The sequence below is a fragment of the Pleurodeles waltl genome, chromosome 1_2 (genome assembly GCF_031143425.1).
Source record: "Pleurodeles waltl isolate 20211129_DDA chromosome 1_2, aPleWal1.hap1.20221129, whole genome shotgun sequence".
NCBI lineage: Eukaryota > Metazoa > Chordata > Amphibia > Caudata > Salamandridae > Pleurodeles > Pleurodeles waltl.
In genome coordinates, this window is record NC_090437.1 from 86,286,981 (window position 1) to 86,303,875 (window position 16,895).

General features: G+C 43.1%; 1 protein-coding gene across 2 annotated transcripts in view; it reads right to left on the reverse strand.

The window, feature by feature from the left end:
- Positions 1-3,673: 3,673 nt before the first annotated feature.
- The window catches only part of THAP1 (THAP domain containing 1), a 90,003-nt gene continuing 76,781 nt past the window's right edge, over positions 3,674-16,895 (reverse strand). For both annotated transcript variants that reach the window (XM_069236591.1, XM_069236590.1), the window contains exon 3: positions 3,674-4,578. In XM_069236591.1, coding sequence (XP_069092692.1) covers positions 4,210-4,578 — 369 coding nt within the window. In that variant the 3' untranslated portion in view covers positions 3,674-4,209. The remainder of the gene's footprint in view (positions 4,579-16,895) is intronic.

Genomic DNA, 16,895 nt, shown 5'->3' on the forward strand with positions numbered 1-16,895 from the left:
AACAGATCTCCCAGCAGATGGATACCTTCCATCTTGAAATGTCAATAAACTATCCAAGAATTGAATTCTCTGAGATTGAGAATTAGGCGAGTACCTCCGCCTTTCTTTTGCACCCGGAAGACTGGGCTGACAAACCCCGAAGGATGCAGAGTTGTTCTGACTATGGTGTGTTTGTGAAGCAGCATGGACACCTCCACATCTATGAAAGTGCTCTTTTCTCTGGAACAATGAAGAAACTGAGGAGTTCTGGATTGATGTGGACGAGTGTAAAATTCAAGTTTGAACCCCTGAACTCTTTGCAATATCCAAGGGTCTTGAGAAATACTCTCCCAAAATTTCACACAACTTCGTATTCTGCCCCCAGGATTACCTCTGAAAATGGAATAATTCTCTCCTGTTGCGGAGCCGCCTGAAGTGGAGGGTCCACCACAGTTACTGCTTGGAAGCCATGGCCATAACCTCTTCGCGATCTGGAGGGGGAAAATCCAGATGAGGCATATGAAGATCCTCTTCCTCTTTGGGAAAATCCTCAAGGGGCCTGATGCAATCCACAGCCTGGCGCTCAACCTCTAAATCGCCCGGCCCTGCCAAAAAGGCCACCACTAAACATTTTCTTGAGGATTGGGCCTTGTCTAAGGCCTAAAAAGTGGCTATGTATTTTCACAAGTCTTTCACAAATGTATCCGCAAACATACCATTTGCCAAGGTGCCAGCCTCATTGGGAGCTAAAACTGCTAATTTTGGATCAATCCTCATGAGGAATGACCGTCTCCTTTCCATAGAAATTGCACAATTGGCATTGCCAAGCAGGCATATGGCTCTTTGAGACCATTGCAAGATCGTGTCCGGATCCAAGGGCGTACTGGATTCCTTTGCTTGCACTGCCAGTTCGAGGATCTTTGTTGTGGGACCTGAAATGTCCAGTAACTTGTCTTGTCATCCTTTTCAGGCTTTTTGGTGTCTTTAGTGAACATTTTAATAAAAGTCTCCAAATTCAGATCTAACTCCGGAGTATCTGCAACTTTCCCTAGGAGTGAAGGACGTGGACATTCGGAGCGCAAAGTACTGCGAGTGTCACAATAGAATCCCTTAATGACTCTGTCCTGCACGTAGCGCAATACTTCACTGCAGGGAATCCACTGAGTAGATAGCGGATGTATAATGGCCTCTGGATCGAAGGACAAGGTCCTTTGGGTCTTATTATCTTTCTCAAAGATTCGGGATTTGCGTTTGCATTTACCTGAGGGTTTAGGGTGATCTGCCTGATCTGAATCAGAGGAGTGTGAAGAGGCCGATTGGGAGGCATACAACGTGTCTGGGGAAAACCTTGGTATGGACCCAGAAGCTTCCACAGAAGTGAAAGAGTCATATTCATGGTCCTTTAACACTGACACAGCCATCTGCGCAAAAATCTCCGCCAATGATGTTGGGCCTACAGAGGCTCTCTGGGCAAAGCCTGCATCAGATGTCAGATCATCTCTGGACATGTTCGCAATAGGGAATCGTCCCCTGAATTCACGATGACCATATCTCATCAATGGATGGGTAAAAGGTCTCAGAGCCTTAATTAGAGCCTGATTCACAGAGTCCGGAACATGGGTGCCCAGGGCTTCCACCAATCTTTCCTCCATACCATGTGCATCACTCACTTCAGGAATTTTGTGATAAAACTTCTCTTAAACTGCGCAATATGCCATATTTGGAATAAGAGGAGAGTAGGAGCTCAAAGGGGAGGGGGTGGCTGCTAGCAGGTTATATAATAATTATCACAAGGTGCTTGGTTGTGGCTCTGTATAAAGAGTGTAGGGTGCAGCTGCCAAAATCCCTAGGGCAAAGCCCTACAATGTTTATGCGCCCTGTCAGGCGTTCTGGGACTGTTATGATGAGTCTAATGCTCACTGCGCTCTGAGGTACACCCGAAAACAAAGCGCATTGTCAGAGCCCATGCGTGGGCCAAAAATTGAAAGAGGACGTTGTCCTCAGCCTCCGGTGGTCACGTAGAGCACAGTGCAGGGCGCCGTGCCTCAGACAAATAATGTGTGGGGAAATAATCAGGGGAGCCGAAAGAGCGCGAGTCCTCAAACAAACACAGTCGGAAAACAGCAACAATGATTAACAAATCATGCACGACAGCACCGCATGTAGTGGGTCGGGCACAAAATATTTCATGGGCACAGCGACTCGTCAGGATGGAATCCCACTCCCACTCCACATGCCAGCTTAAGTAAATAAATAAACAACAATAATAAGTATATAATGTCTATAATGTAAAGAAGAACACTTATCTCGTGCTGTGAGCAGCAAAGAAAGAGGAAGTACTTGGTTGCTGGTGACATATATATAAGGGCATTAAAAATGATTGGACAGTGTTATGGACTACTGGGAATTTTGGGAAATGTAGTTTTCTGTTTGAAGTGTTTTCATTGGCTGCTGTGTGTTTGTGCAGCAAAGAGAGAGAGAAGCATAATCCGAAGCCTCCAGTCCTGATATATAATTTAAGAACTGTGGTTGCAAATGACAATTCGTTCTAGCTCATTGTACATGCATACTTCAGCAGGTGCCAAAATTATACCTGATGTCTGGGTGTAGGACTTAGAGGCAAAGCATCAACTTCTAGTGTTTGCTTGTCAATTTAGATCAGCCACCCCTCTCGCAGTCTTAAGGTGTTACACACTGAGGCAGGGCATCTTCTGTGAAAACCCCGCACTCTGGAGCAATCCCAAGATCAACAACCAATTATTTAATACTCGACTATCTATTAAAGGTATGTATCTTCCCAGCATAAGTTTCCTTTACCATCTTATTGTTGCTATAATAGTTCTCTTAGAGGGCTCTCTTACGAGTGCCAAATGACCAGTTATGGTAAAAGGACACTCAAAAAGCCATATATAATTACATATCATGAGATAACAATGTCTCATTTTCACACTTAGGCCCTCATTTCGACCTCTGTGTTCTTTTTTAAAAAAACGCTGAGGTCCTGGCGGACAGAAAACCGCTTATGCATCGTGGCGGCCCTCCACCATTATTTTGAAGGAGAGCTGCCAGCAGCCAAACTGGCGGTCGGCGGTGTAGTGGAGGCTGCTCCTCCGTAACCGCCAAGTCATCAGAACACCGCCCACTGAATTACGCTTCAGTATTTGGCATGGCGGTGTTCTGGTGACGGGGTGCTGGCGGCAGAGCAGCCCCCATGGATCCCGTTCCCTCCCAGAGGACCACCAAAGCAGGTAAAGGGATCGTCCGAGAGGGGAGGGGGTTGGGGTGTTGTGTTGTGTGTGCGTGAATGGGCATGTGCCAAACCGCCAATGTCATAATGGGGCGGTAATTACAGCCTGCCTGTTTGCGGTCCTACCGCCACCATTGCACCATACCCCAAGGTTGTAATGAGGGTCTTAATTCCTTAAGACAAGCACAACTGTAACTTACCATTTGACGTGTCTGAGCAGTAAACAGTCAGTTTTGCACTGGCCATTAAACATGAAAGACTCAATTTTAAGCAAACTGCTCTGCATCCAAGGTCCATGGCAGAACTTCATGACATCTTGGATATGAGAAGCCTTATACCAATAGCAAATACATAAAGATAAAAAAGGATCTAAGTGTGATGATTGTTTAAAATGTAAATACCATTGAGTTATCTTCTAAGCACCAATTAGACACCAAAGACAGCATGTATGTTCTTATATTTATTTCACTTCACAGGCTACTCCCTATTTTAAAGAAAATCCCACATATTCTGCTGACCGACCGGCACAGGTAGGTAAGTAATTTGATCTGCAGTTCACAAAGTGGGAGCTTCTCGTTTGAGATCCAGTACACCAGACGCTTTCCAGCATGTTCCACGCATGTCTTATGAATCACTTGTAAACATGTGCCCTAGGAAACATGACCTCCAACCACTTACTAGTCACATAAGAAAACATAGCTGCTAAGAAACAAATTTCCTTATCCAAAGAATGCTGTTGCAAGGACAGAACTTTGTTTATCATCTGTAGAACAGTGACTTGTCATCTCATTTAAAAGAACAGCTTCTATGGGCATTCTCCCTTGAAAATAGACTACAGTAGAGTTTTAGGCAATATTTCTATGTAGCTTCTTCATTAGTTTTCTAAGCAGCGAGTACAACCAAGTACTTGTTTAAAGTAGGCATCCAAACAGTCTAAAGACACCACTCACACAATGATTTTCTTTCCAGTTTTGTATGTCTTCTTACGCAGGTTCTTCCACATCATAGCAGTTAGGCAGAATTAGAAAACTTCCCACTGAGTAAGGGCCCTTTTCAGTGTGGGCCTGAATCTCTCGTTGTTTTTCTAACTGCCGTTCCTGACGTCTGCATTTTTGCTGAGCGAGCTTGAGCTTTTTCTTGAGCTTGTCTACTTGCTCTTCTAGTTGCTGAATTCTTTTCCTCTGATGCACTGTGTCCTCTACTGTATAGTTGTGGTCACAGGAAATGGCAAGATGATCAGGAGCATTTGGTGGAGACATCAGTAATGTTACAGGAGCATCCGCCATGGGATCTGGGGGAAATGGTGGAGGCGGTGGAGGACACAGTTCTTTTTGCTCTTTATGGTCTTCATTCTGGAAGAGAACAATGAATTCTCACTATCACTCAACATGAGGTCAACAGGAGTTCACATGCATTTGAAATTAGAATCAATGAGACAAATATTAGTCATGCCAAGAATAAGCTTTACTGGTTTGATGCTTCACCAGAGCAGTTTCTGAATTTTGAGCACTTCTTCTGAGAGCCTGTCATGTCACCGCATGGCACAAATTAAGAAAGGTGAAATTTTATACAGGACACATAGATATCTAAAGGATCTACAACCACGGTGATTGTAGATATTCTACCAAGTTCCACACCTCCGCTTCTGTATCAGAGATCAAGGACACAAGGAATCCTATAGGAATTAAAATGGGGCATTTCACTTTTTTGACACCCCCACTTTTGTTGACCTACGTTGATGGATCTGCACTAAACTTGCCATGCTGAACCCAAATCGGTTCAACTTTCTCAGAGAATGTTTTGTGCAGATTCTTCAAACGGTTGCAGAGCTATTAAGGAAAAATCGTTTTGCAGTAGACACACTGGCCTAACCATATCTACGGAGGCGCTATCGCCACATGTGCATGTGTATATATATATATATATATATATATATATATATATATATATATTGCTCTTTTTGTCAAGGAAACATATTATGCTGCAAAAGTGAAGTGTATGCTGATGTAGGCAGGTAGAAATACCTTCTTAGAAAACAAAGTAACAATGAATCTGTGTATTACTATGTGACAAGCTTGAACAAGTTGTCACTGCTATGCAGATTTGAATCCTTAGACAATGAATTCATTTGAGACACTTGTACATAAAAAAAAAAGGAGAAGCATCCTTATAGGATATCGTGGCAGGATTGTTTCAGTGATATGCAAAAGATCTGAAAAGTACGAATAAAATTAAAAAGAAAAAAGTGGCAAAAGTTAGTAACAATAGTAATAACAAAAACAATCACTTGCAAAGTCATTGTCTCACCTTTGGGACCTATTAGCTTTGGCACTTTTCAGTGCAAAAAAAGCCTAATCACATGGCTGCCGTTGGCGTCACACATGCATGTGCATACTGAATGACTAGAAACTATTTTGTTTTCTTTTTAATGACTTAACAGACTTTAATTGACATTGTTTTATTGAATTAAAAGAAGAATTGTTGTAGTGGAGCACCCAGCAGCAAATGACATCTGCTGCTTTCCCCCAAATACTTTTTTTTATATTGCATTTCTTTTAAATGCACGAAAGTGGCCAAGGCAGCAAGGTAGAAGTGTCAGATAGGAAGCTACAGGACGTTGGGGAGGGGTACAAAAAAAGCTGGGATAGAGGGAGAAGGGGAAAAGCAGCACACGAAAGAGACAACAACATAAACTGCAAATATGGAGGAGAAGCACACAACAGAGAAAGAGTAACACACAAAAGAGAGAGCAACTGTAAGGAAGAAACACACAAGAGAAAGCAGCACAAGAGAGAAAGAGCAGAGCTGGAAGAAGCACGTGGGAGAGACACAAGCAATCTCATTTATTGAACAAGACGCTTGAGGGTGTCAAGGGTATTAGATATTTCAAGGATCACATTTTAAGCAATGGAATAATGAAAAATGTGAAGCAGGACTAGAGATGTCATTAAAAATATTGCAAAAAGTAGGAATTGATACCAGAAATTGCTATCTGTATATCTGCAGTCTAGCTCTAGTGTATCACACTTAGGACAAACAAAGCTTAAAATCTAAGGATAAACTTCTTAAAGCAATTCTCAAATACTCTTGCGCATAGAATAAGGGTGATATAAGAACATTTGCAGGCCTTGGAGAGTTTTAAGACAAGTATGTCATTAAATTTACAAAAAAAGAATCTTAAGATGAATTTGAGGAAAAAGAAGAACACATTCAATTGGGATGCCAAGTGACTAGGGCTTCTGATGACAGTTGTTTGTGCTTCCCACCCCCTGTGTAAGGGTTTGATACAGAAACAAAAAGTATAGTAACTACATATATGCCAACTGGATGTGCATGAGGGTAGCTTTGTCTCAAGTACAAATAAAGGAAATGAAAATAAATCACTGGATTTTGCATCTTGATCATTGCTAATTCTGCTGAATGCAGATTCATGTTTGCGAAGGGGGCATCATTCATTTTAGGCAGTTTATGTTTAGTTTAAGCCTTTGACTCTACTACTCTAATGGAAGGAATATTATATGCTTTGTCAAAGATTGCAAGTGAGACTAAAGGCTACACACTTAAACTAACATGTTCAAGTGTGAAAAACTTAGATGCCAGTTTTTTTGTCTAGGGTTCCCATTCCCATTAAGAGGATCTGTGGAAAGAATATAATGTGTCATTAGTGAGTGGAAGCATGGAAGAAGCTCTTATTTGTGAAAGCTATGAAAAGATAATGTGTTGAAAAAATAAATCAGAGAATATATGTGAAGGAAGGCTATTTCAACCAAGCAAATGAACCATGAAAGACCCTATTGGGAGTTAAAGGTTAGTTAGCAGACACAGAAACATTCATTATGTTGAAGGCTAAGAGTGTTCCACCACAGATGATCACACATGTATCAAAAAAATATTGCAGGAAGTGCATTGTTTTGTAGGTGTAGACCTTCAAGTAAGAACAATTGTGAGAAACTGTTCAAAGTGTCAATGTGCAAACAAAACACAAAAAGCGTTGAGAAAGCATTATGCTTGATTACATGTCCAAAAATGCCAATGGTTAAAAGGAGCAATTAATGTTGTGCTTCCAATTATGTCAATGTATGATAACATTAGATAAATGTGAGTAAAGCTAAATGTGCTCACTAAATAGTCAGACTTGTAAACAGTGTATAAAGGATCTACCTAAGCAGTTATAAGATGTCTTAAGGAAAGGTATGCCACCAAGTTTATGGCATATTATTGAAATTAGACAAGAAGAACGAGTTTTTACAGATGATGGAAACTGAACATGGTGATCACTATATCATACCTGTGGAAATGGATAAGTGGAGAGGATCAACTGAGAGATCCAAGGAACCCTATAGTCCATGGTTAAAAGGAACTTGAATGAGAAGAGGAAATGAGTGCTTTTGCGGGCATATCATGATTCTACAGGGTTCAAACTGTTTGGAGTCACGAAATGCAGAAGATCAGCTACCAAACTTGCTCCTGAATCATTGCAACATGCGAGCATTGTATACTGGTAACTTATGGAGGTAAAAGAGAATGTGGAAGAGCACAGGAAATGTAAAGGATACAGAATGATAGGTCAGCAAAAGTGAAACAGATAAATATACAAATGAGGCAAGAGGCTACAGCTTAGAAAGCTGTGAGGGAGGCAAAGGCTGAACTCAAATTTTCTGGTCCAATAAATGTAGCAGAAATATTATGCAATTCAGTCAGACTGAGGAATGGTAAGGTCTGGTACCATACATTGTGACAAATTTGTTACACGAAAATAAGCACAACTGTAACAAAAGAGAGGACAGTCTAGATTCTCAAACTGTAAAGGGTATTTGTTGATCAGGAGGTGATGGAAGATAGAAGAGATCACATTTTTTAAGCCTGGTGTGGTGAAGAAGGTAGAATGACTGGTTTGGATAAAGACATTGGAAGACAAAAATAACTGAGTTATAAAAGATGAGTCATAGATCAGCCTCACGGAGTAAGAGAGGGGCAGGACTGAAGTGACTAGGTGAGGATATTGTTAAGTGGAAAGATTAACAAAATCACCAATTTGATTTAAAGATTGGGGGCCTGATTCACAAAGGTAGCGTACACTTTTGAGTATGCTTACCACTTTTCAGTATTCACAAACTGCACTTTTGTAGTACCTTACACTTTTGTAGAAACTAACACTTTTGTAGTAAGTCTAGCACAACACTTGTGCAACCAATGATACCACAACATCCTCCCATAGAAAATAATGGAGGCAGGGGCTTACTTTAAGAGTGTAGGTTACTATAAAAGTGTAAGCTACTAAAACAGTGCTGTTTGTGAATGCCAAAAAGTAGTAAACTTACTCAAAGGTGTAAACTATCACAAAACTACAGTCTGTCAATATGACATTGCAATAAGTTTTTTTGTGCTACAGTTTCTGAATCAGGCCATTTATTGTGAAAGTACAGATTTGAATATAGAACTTTCAATCTTTCCCACACACATGACATTTTCTTTTGCTGTATCTGTTTTCTATTTTGTATTGTTAATAAGGAAGGAAATGTACAATGTTTACTAACATTACGCCGATGCGGCTTCCATACCATAACGATTTACATCAGTCATCATCCTGTGGGGATCCAGAGGAGATTAAGGAATACTTTGACACAAACCAGCTGCTGTGGATAGGCAATGTTCATAGACAGTATCTGGATGCATCTTTAGACAATGAGGATGTTATTCACATAACCACAGCTTGCTTGGACGTAAGGTCCATGGCCTTGACAAAGCTGACAGCCCAGTTCCACAAGGAATAAGCAGAGGAGCTTGCCCTTCACCTGATAGCTATATACCAGTAAGCTAGAAGCACTAGGGGCCAGATGTAGCAAAGGGTTTGCGCCTCGCAAACGGCGAAAAACGCCGTTTGCGAGGCGCAAAAGCCTCTCTGCTATGCAGAAATGCATTTTGCAAGTCGGATCCGACTCGCAAAATGCATTTCCGACTCGCAAATAGGAAGGGGTGTTCCCTTCCTATTTGCGACTCGCAATGCTATGCAATTTCATTTGCGCCCGCGAAAGCGGTCGCAAATGAAATCGCTGTTACCATCCACTTGAAGTGGATGGTAACCCATTCGCAAACGGGAAGGGGTCCCCATGGGACCCCTTCCCCTTTGTGAATGATCACAAAAACAATTTTTCAGAGCAGGTAGTGGTCCTATGGACCACTGCCTGCTCTGAAAAATACCGAAACAAAAGGTTTCGGGTTTTTTTCTAAGTGCAGCTCGTTTTCCTTTAAGGAAAACGGGCTGCAGATAGAAAAAAAAAAACTGCTTTATTAAAAAGCAGTCACGGACATGGTGGTCTGCTGTCTCCAGCAGGCCACCATCCCCGTGAGTGCCCATACTCGCAATGGGGTCGCAAAGTGCGACCCACCTCATAAATATTTATGAGGTGGGTCTTTGCGACCCCATTGCGAGTTGCAGAAGGTGTCTGAGACACCTTTCTGCATAGCAAATTGCGACTTGCAATTTGCGAGTCGCACGGACTCGCAAATTACAAGTCGCAATTTGCTTTTTTCCTACATCTGGCCCTAGATGCCCTTTCTTTATCTGTTAGAGAGGCACTTATTGGGACAATGCTAAAAACCTGACAGTCCAGCCAACCTGTGTAACTCATATAGGATGCTTTGTATGATTAATTTGGTTAATAAATTACTGGGAAAATTGGTATTGGATAGGATTTTCCCTCTTTCTAGCATAGTCTGACCTGACCAGTCTGGGTTTGTGCTTGGACGCTCTATCCCTCATGATTTACACACTCTCCACCCTTCTCCACACGACTGATCTAGAGCTTCGAGCAGCAGCAGTGTTCTGGGACACCACCAAGGCATTTGATTTGTTGGATAGGCCATACCTGTTTGCGCTGCTTGGTAGGATTAGCTTTAGCCCTGCCTTTATCCAGTCGACCAGTCTGCTTTATGCATAACCTATGGTGCAGATACCAGTAAATGGCACGGCCTCCTCCTCTTTTTTTATTAGCAGAAGCACCTGGTAGGCCAGAGCCTATTTGCTGTAACTATGGAACCATTCACAAAGCAACTATGCCAACACCATGCTGAGCGTTGCCTCAATTATACAGCACAGTGGATAGTGGCATCAATGTATGCAACAACACGACTGGTTTTGTTAAAAAACCTGTGAGGTTAGCCTTTTATACTCCAAACATTTCTCAGATTTGGCAGACTCACTGGCATGACTGTAAACTGTCAAACTCAGTGATATACCTGCTCACTGCTGCTGCACCTCGCTTTGATACAGAGTTTTCCTTCAAATGGACAGGAGGTGTAATTAAATACTTACGGACTTGGGCCAGCAGAGACATGGAGGTGACTTGGAGGAAGAGTTATGGCAGTACCTTTTTATAGGTGGAGGAGAGAGTCCAGATGTGGAGCGGCTTGTCCCTGTCTATGGCTGGGAGAATTGCGTTCCTCAAAATGGGGGTCTTGCCTAAGTTCTTCTTTTTGTGAACATCACCATTCCCCTGACAAGAGCATTCTTTGGTCGCCTTCAATCACTCTTGGTTAGGCTGACATGGGTGGGTAGGCAGCTGATTCTGATGTGGGAGTTGCTGACCCTGCTTTTTAAACAGGGTGAATCTGCACTCCTGACTTGGAGGTATATTACTATTGTTCTCAGGAGAAATATGGACGCCCATGGCTCCATCTGGTGAAGTTTCAGCAACACATTGCAGAAGAGGATGACAATGCTGGGCACAATGATCTGCTCTGAGCCGACACTCTCTAGGCATATGGTTGACACCGTGACATGTGCAGTGTGGGTGTGGGGCTAAATGCATCATAGAGCTTGGAGGGAGTGCTTGCATTTGCTCAGACTGAGACTTGCGTGGAACCTGCACGGCCTATCACTATGGAGGGAAGGGTGCAGTGAAAGCTGGAATGCATGAAGCTGGTAAAGATGAGAGATCTATATCCTGCCAGTGGCTTTATTGTTTTGCATGTTATTCAGACTGCCGCCAGGTGTACGCTGCTAGGCATTTTACTTTACAACAGGCTGAGCAGTACCTTTAGGAAACTACATAACACATTCCTGCAGAGCACAAGGATTTGCAGGCATATGATGGTATCATTAATGTGGTCTCCCCCAGAAGGCTGATTACACAACTATATTAAACTGTGCAGACCACTGCCCCTGTGATAGTGCTCAGAGCTAGATATGAGTGGCAGAATGAGCTGGGAGTGGGGATAATAAATGAACAGTGGTGTTGCGACACAATGGAACTATTTGCACCCAATTATAGACTACGCCTGATTCACATTAATTTCCTACCTAAATTGTACCACATGTCTATTCAGCTGTTCAGAATGGGGTTCCAGAACAACTCCAAACGTGTGTGATGCCATGCAGGAGAAAAAGACTTTCTTCAAAGGCCTGGAGATGTCCTGAGGTTGCCGGGTTCTGGGATGGGGTTCAGAGTGCATGGAGAAGGTGACAGGAGGAGTGGTGTGGTGCCCAAAGACCTGTTGGTTGCTTTCCTGGGGTATGTTAGGGGGGACTGTGGCAAATATGCACAAACTCACCACCATAATGCTTTTTCTGACAAACAGAAGAGTGGCGATGAGGGCAGAAAGCTCTACCCTAGGATGAAGTGCTGGCTAAAAGACATTTTGTATTGCCAGGAGCAACTGGGCGAGTACTTGTCGTTGATGCCTCCCAGCTCAAGACCGAAAGACATTTGGAGTCCATTCTGCACAAACCTTGCTCTACAAGTCCAAGAGGCATACACAGGTATGATCTTGGACTGATCAGGATCTTGGGCTGATCAGGATATGGTTGATGTGAAATACATGTTTGAATCTGACAGAAATGACTGAAATCCTGCAATGGTGATAACACTGTATGTCTGAGAGCTCAGTCTCATTGCTCTTGATGTAGTTTGCTTATGGGTTTATGTGAATGTGAAGGGGCTGTAGCACAACACCCCAGATAAAATAGATTCTATTTGTAATCTAACTTTGACGACCCTTTGTATATTGGCACAAACACATTTAACTAAAACTTGTACAAACAGTAATTTGCTTTGTTTAGTGCAATGCACTGTTGGTTTCTGTGTTTATAATAAAATCTCAATTAAAACATTTTTAAATGTTCTACCTCCCTGAGCTGCTCCGGCACAGTTAGCCCAATAAAAGGTATTGTAACCCGTGATGTTTGGCAAAGAGGTCCAGGATTCCAGACATTAGGTCTGGAGTATTTAGGGCAGCCTTATGTAGAACAGAATGAGGAGCCATCTCAAATTGAAGGGTCTGAGGGTGCTTAGTAACAACCAAAATACTCTTGAACATCATAGTGCTGCTTGACCTTGCATTGGTTAGAGCCAAGCCATCAGGTTTGTCTAATCCACTTGGCAATCAGAAATGTTGGTGCCTGCATTTCGTACGGATGTAAAAACAAGGGTAAAAGGAATGTGTAGCGATTTCTAGTACATGACCAAACAGGTGGAAAGAACAACTCACAGTTCTCCACTGCATGAAGCAAAACAGAGGAAAAACAAAGCCCACAACAAGGCACTTTACTGACTGGTAGGTTACAATGTGAAAGGAGTAGCTCTTGGACTATCGCCACATGTGGAACCGTGGACTTGGGATTTTACCAATCAAGCAGGAGTCTTATTTTCTAATAGAGCTAGGGTATGCTTTTAAAAAATGTAAATCTGTGCAGATATTTACAATCCCTACGGAATTACATTTTAGTATACTACAAGCTGTTGAAGGGTTGGCTGGGAACGCTTTACTAGTCACAGCTTTCTGGGCATAAACTTTAGAAAGTGTCATTAATTCCCATTTTTATTGTAGGACATGGTATTTGAAAAACAAGGAATTGTACACAGGGTCAACCTGTACACTGTCCTATGCTATTGCCTCCGTGCAATGGCACATTTTTCACCCACTGGGGAAATTATGTAATTATTTCTTATTATTTTATTTCCCACTTGGAAATGGGTTTACTCTAGCCTTTGGTAAAAGCAGAATCTCTAGCCATTTCCAGAATAGGAAGCTGTTGGAGAGAAGATTCTGAATAGTTAAAAACGTACGCCATTGATAGTATTCACTAGCTTTCAAGGCTGAATGCCTCTTGAAACATCGGCTCCCCACCTCTGCGTTGGATTTAACCCTGCGTAATATTGCTCTTTTATTCAGTAACATTATGCAGGAGTAAGATGATTTAGGGCTGTTACGTCTCATTATGTAACCTTTACTGGAATTATGCAGCTACGATTTACCGAATTACATAGAAGCTGTACTACATTATGTGGCAAGAAAAGTTAAACCAGGAGGCATTATGCAGCACACTCTATGACAGTATTATTTTGCTATGGTGCTTTTTTAAAACACATTGGTAGAAAAGGGATCTCACCATCAACCAAAATATAAAGGTTTCTGAAACTTCCGAGCCATATATTTTAGTATGACTTTTTAGGGACAAGCTCGCAAGTACTCTCGCCTGCAGTCATCTCTCTGTGGGCTTTTAAGCACACCCACCGCACGCTCATCAGTTTCTTTGGTTCGTGGGCTTGCCTTTTAAAAATCGCTTGATTTCATTTGTGAAACGCATACATATGTCATGCCTTTTCCGATGTTTAGTCCTACTTGAGTGCACCGGCCAACATACAAGGCTTCATGTTTTCCGCATGGTTTCTGGACTACTTTTTCTTTTTATTTGCTACGCAGCGTGATCTCGCTGGGCAGTAGTCAGGCGCTTTGCCTAACATCGACCCTGTTACATGGATAATTGCACTTTTGCCGATACTTTTGACTGCGAGCAAACTTCTGTTTCCTTTTGTGTGTCTCCTTCACGCTCATGGTGGCCGTAAACTCACTTATGCAAAACTATATTACTATTCATTTTTTGAGGCAATAAAAGTCCGGTTATGACTGTACAACGCTAATAGCTCTAAGTCGAGCAAATACAAGACCCACTTCTTTGCAAATGCTTGTTTATGGTGCCAACAGTTCTTTTACTTGACAATCTAACTGGCACCTCTAGGCCTAACTCCACTATGACTCTACTCAGAGGGAGAGACTGCTTTCTCCTGCAGGGAGGTCTTCTATGGAACCTGCTGCAAAATGACACCGCTCAGTAGCAGCAGCAGCTTCTACCATTGTCAATGGGAATTAGAGGACCATACTTTTTTCACAATGCTGTGGCATATGCGAGCTGGTGCTCAATTATCCCACATCTAGTGGAAATAAAGCCTCCCCTGCTTCTCTTCCAGCTCCTTGTCTGATTATTGCTGTCTGCAGATTTTCTGTCCAACTACCATCAGCCCCAGCACAATGTGTACCTTAGGCACTCAAATAGCCCCCCTCACACCTCGAGTGGCTATAGTGGCAAAATGGTCACACTCACCTCAATGTCTGTGTGTGGCTGCAGCATAGGAGCAGGGAAGGAGAAAGAGGAGCATCTGATCACAGCTTGCATGGCATCCCTCTGAAGAATATGAGATTCCCCAATCCACACCCTTGGCAAGCGAACACACTGTGCCGTCGTCAAGGTGTGCAAATGTGACATTCCCTATTTGAGAATTCAAAGAAGCCTTTCTCTCTTCCCTCTCCGTGACTGCCCTAGAGCTCTGCGGTTGAATTGTGCCCCTCTCCTGTGGAAAGCTGCCTTGTAATCAACGATCTGCCTCAGATTCATCAACCAGTGCTCTATTACTGAAACATCTCAATTCTTGATGGGGCAAGCTGTTCCCAAGCCATCGTTTGTGCCTGTGGCAGTTGTAGAGCACCAACCCGAGCTTCAGAGGCCCATGCCTCACATGACCTAGATCAAACGAAAGGCTGGGCAAAAACACAGGTACAACACATAATCAAAGCTTTCCTCCTGCTCCCCCCAAATTGAAAATGGAGGTGTTTGAGGAAAGAGACAAAAATCTGATCTTGAGAACTCTAGTTCACTTAACAGATGTGGATACAGTACATCAATAAATATATCAGTGAACATGTAATAGCAAAAACACTTAAAAAAGGTTTAACACCTCAACTGCGAGGAGATAATGATGAATTGAAATATCTGTTTCTTCGAATATATGTATACCGTATTTATAGTTTTTTTTTTTAATAGTCTTTATTGATTTCATCACATAAAAACGAATGGGAGAAAACCAAAATAGGAAGTTAAAGTCATGGAGCATATCAATTCTGACATCAACATGGCATAGATACATGTCACCACAGTGCTGAATAGTCTAATATGCAAGCACAGCGGTGTCCCCTCAAACCTGGGCATTGCGCTGCCTCAGCCAAAAGTGTGGTAGGACATGATAACACAGGAAGCTCCTATGCAGGCGTGGAGTGCAGTATAATATACCATGACATGACCTAGGCCTTCCGGTAACAAAGCAGGGGACACTTATTCGCTTGCCATGTCGATGAGTACATGTAGGTGAGAAGGTAGCCTAGAAAGTTACGGGAGCTGCCACCCAGCATCGAGTCTCCTGATCCGAGGTGATCATCCTGAGTTCAAAACAGTCTCTTCCTAGACACAGCACCCCAAATCTCAGGTCCTCAGTGGCAGGTCTTTATATCCACATCTGAGGATGCAGAGGGGTGAGCATCAATCTCTGGATGTAGCCTATAAACACCCCTTAAAATAAACAGGAGGAACTACTGGAGACCAGGAAGGTGTTCAGAGTGGGCGCTTATCATTTCTTGCCTCCAAGTTGCAGAGTCCCAGCACCAGCCCCCCACATTTTCCTATCCCCATGCACACACATCACCTTAAGGACATAGTGCTCAGCTATTGCCCACCTCAGCAGTGTGGAAAGCCAGCACTATATGTCTGGGCATGCTGGAACCTCTCAAGACATCACAAGTTGCTCTTTAAAGAGGACAAAGGCAAGGGCTATGAATTTATGCATATATTTATCTCCTTTGGCCCTGGGTCAGAGGAAAAGTAAGCATGATTCAGGTGAAAGCGGAATCGGGAACTCCACCAAGGTGGCATTTTTTCCTCTAACCTCTCCTCAGGGCAGTTGCCCCAACGGGAAGTCCCACACCATGTGAAAAAATCCAGCCACAGGCAACCAATATCTAGGACACCCGGGGGAGGATGCATGGAACATCTGCTTGATATGTTCCGCATGAGATAAGTCTGGTGTAAGAAGCATAATTGTGTAAAGCGAAAATGTGGGTTTCGGGAAAACATTTTGCCATGCTGCAACACTCGGGTCCAAAGGGCACCCATGAGTAGTGCCTGGAGGTCTGCCGTCCACCGCTCCCTAGCCCTATTCATCGGTGCAACAGGGACCAAACTCAATGCAACATAGAACACCGTGATGAGTTTCCTCATGCCCCCATGCAATAGGACATGTGTCAGGCTTGGTACCATCAGGGCACCACAACACAAGCAGTAAGTGCTGCCCGGCACAATAGGTCAAGAAATGACCTGCCACTATGCTATAGGTCTCCATGATCTCCTACAAGGGCATAAGGGTGCACTCCAGGAACAAGTCTCCCAGCTGATCAATCTCCGCCTCCCTCTATGGCAGGACATCATGTCGCTGGGCCACCACCCGAAGCGCTGGCAAGAATCAAACAGGCAGCAGAGGAGAGTACGCAGGTGGGCCCCTTTCCTAGTGCATACACCCACCAGCAGTGATGCACCACTCATCTGATGTGTCTTGTGCGGTAC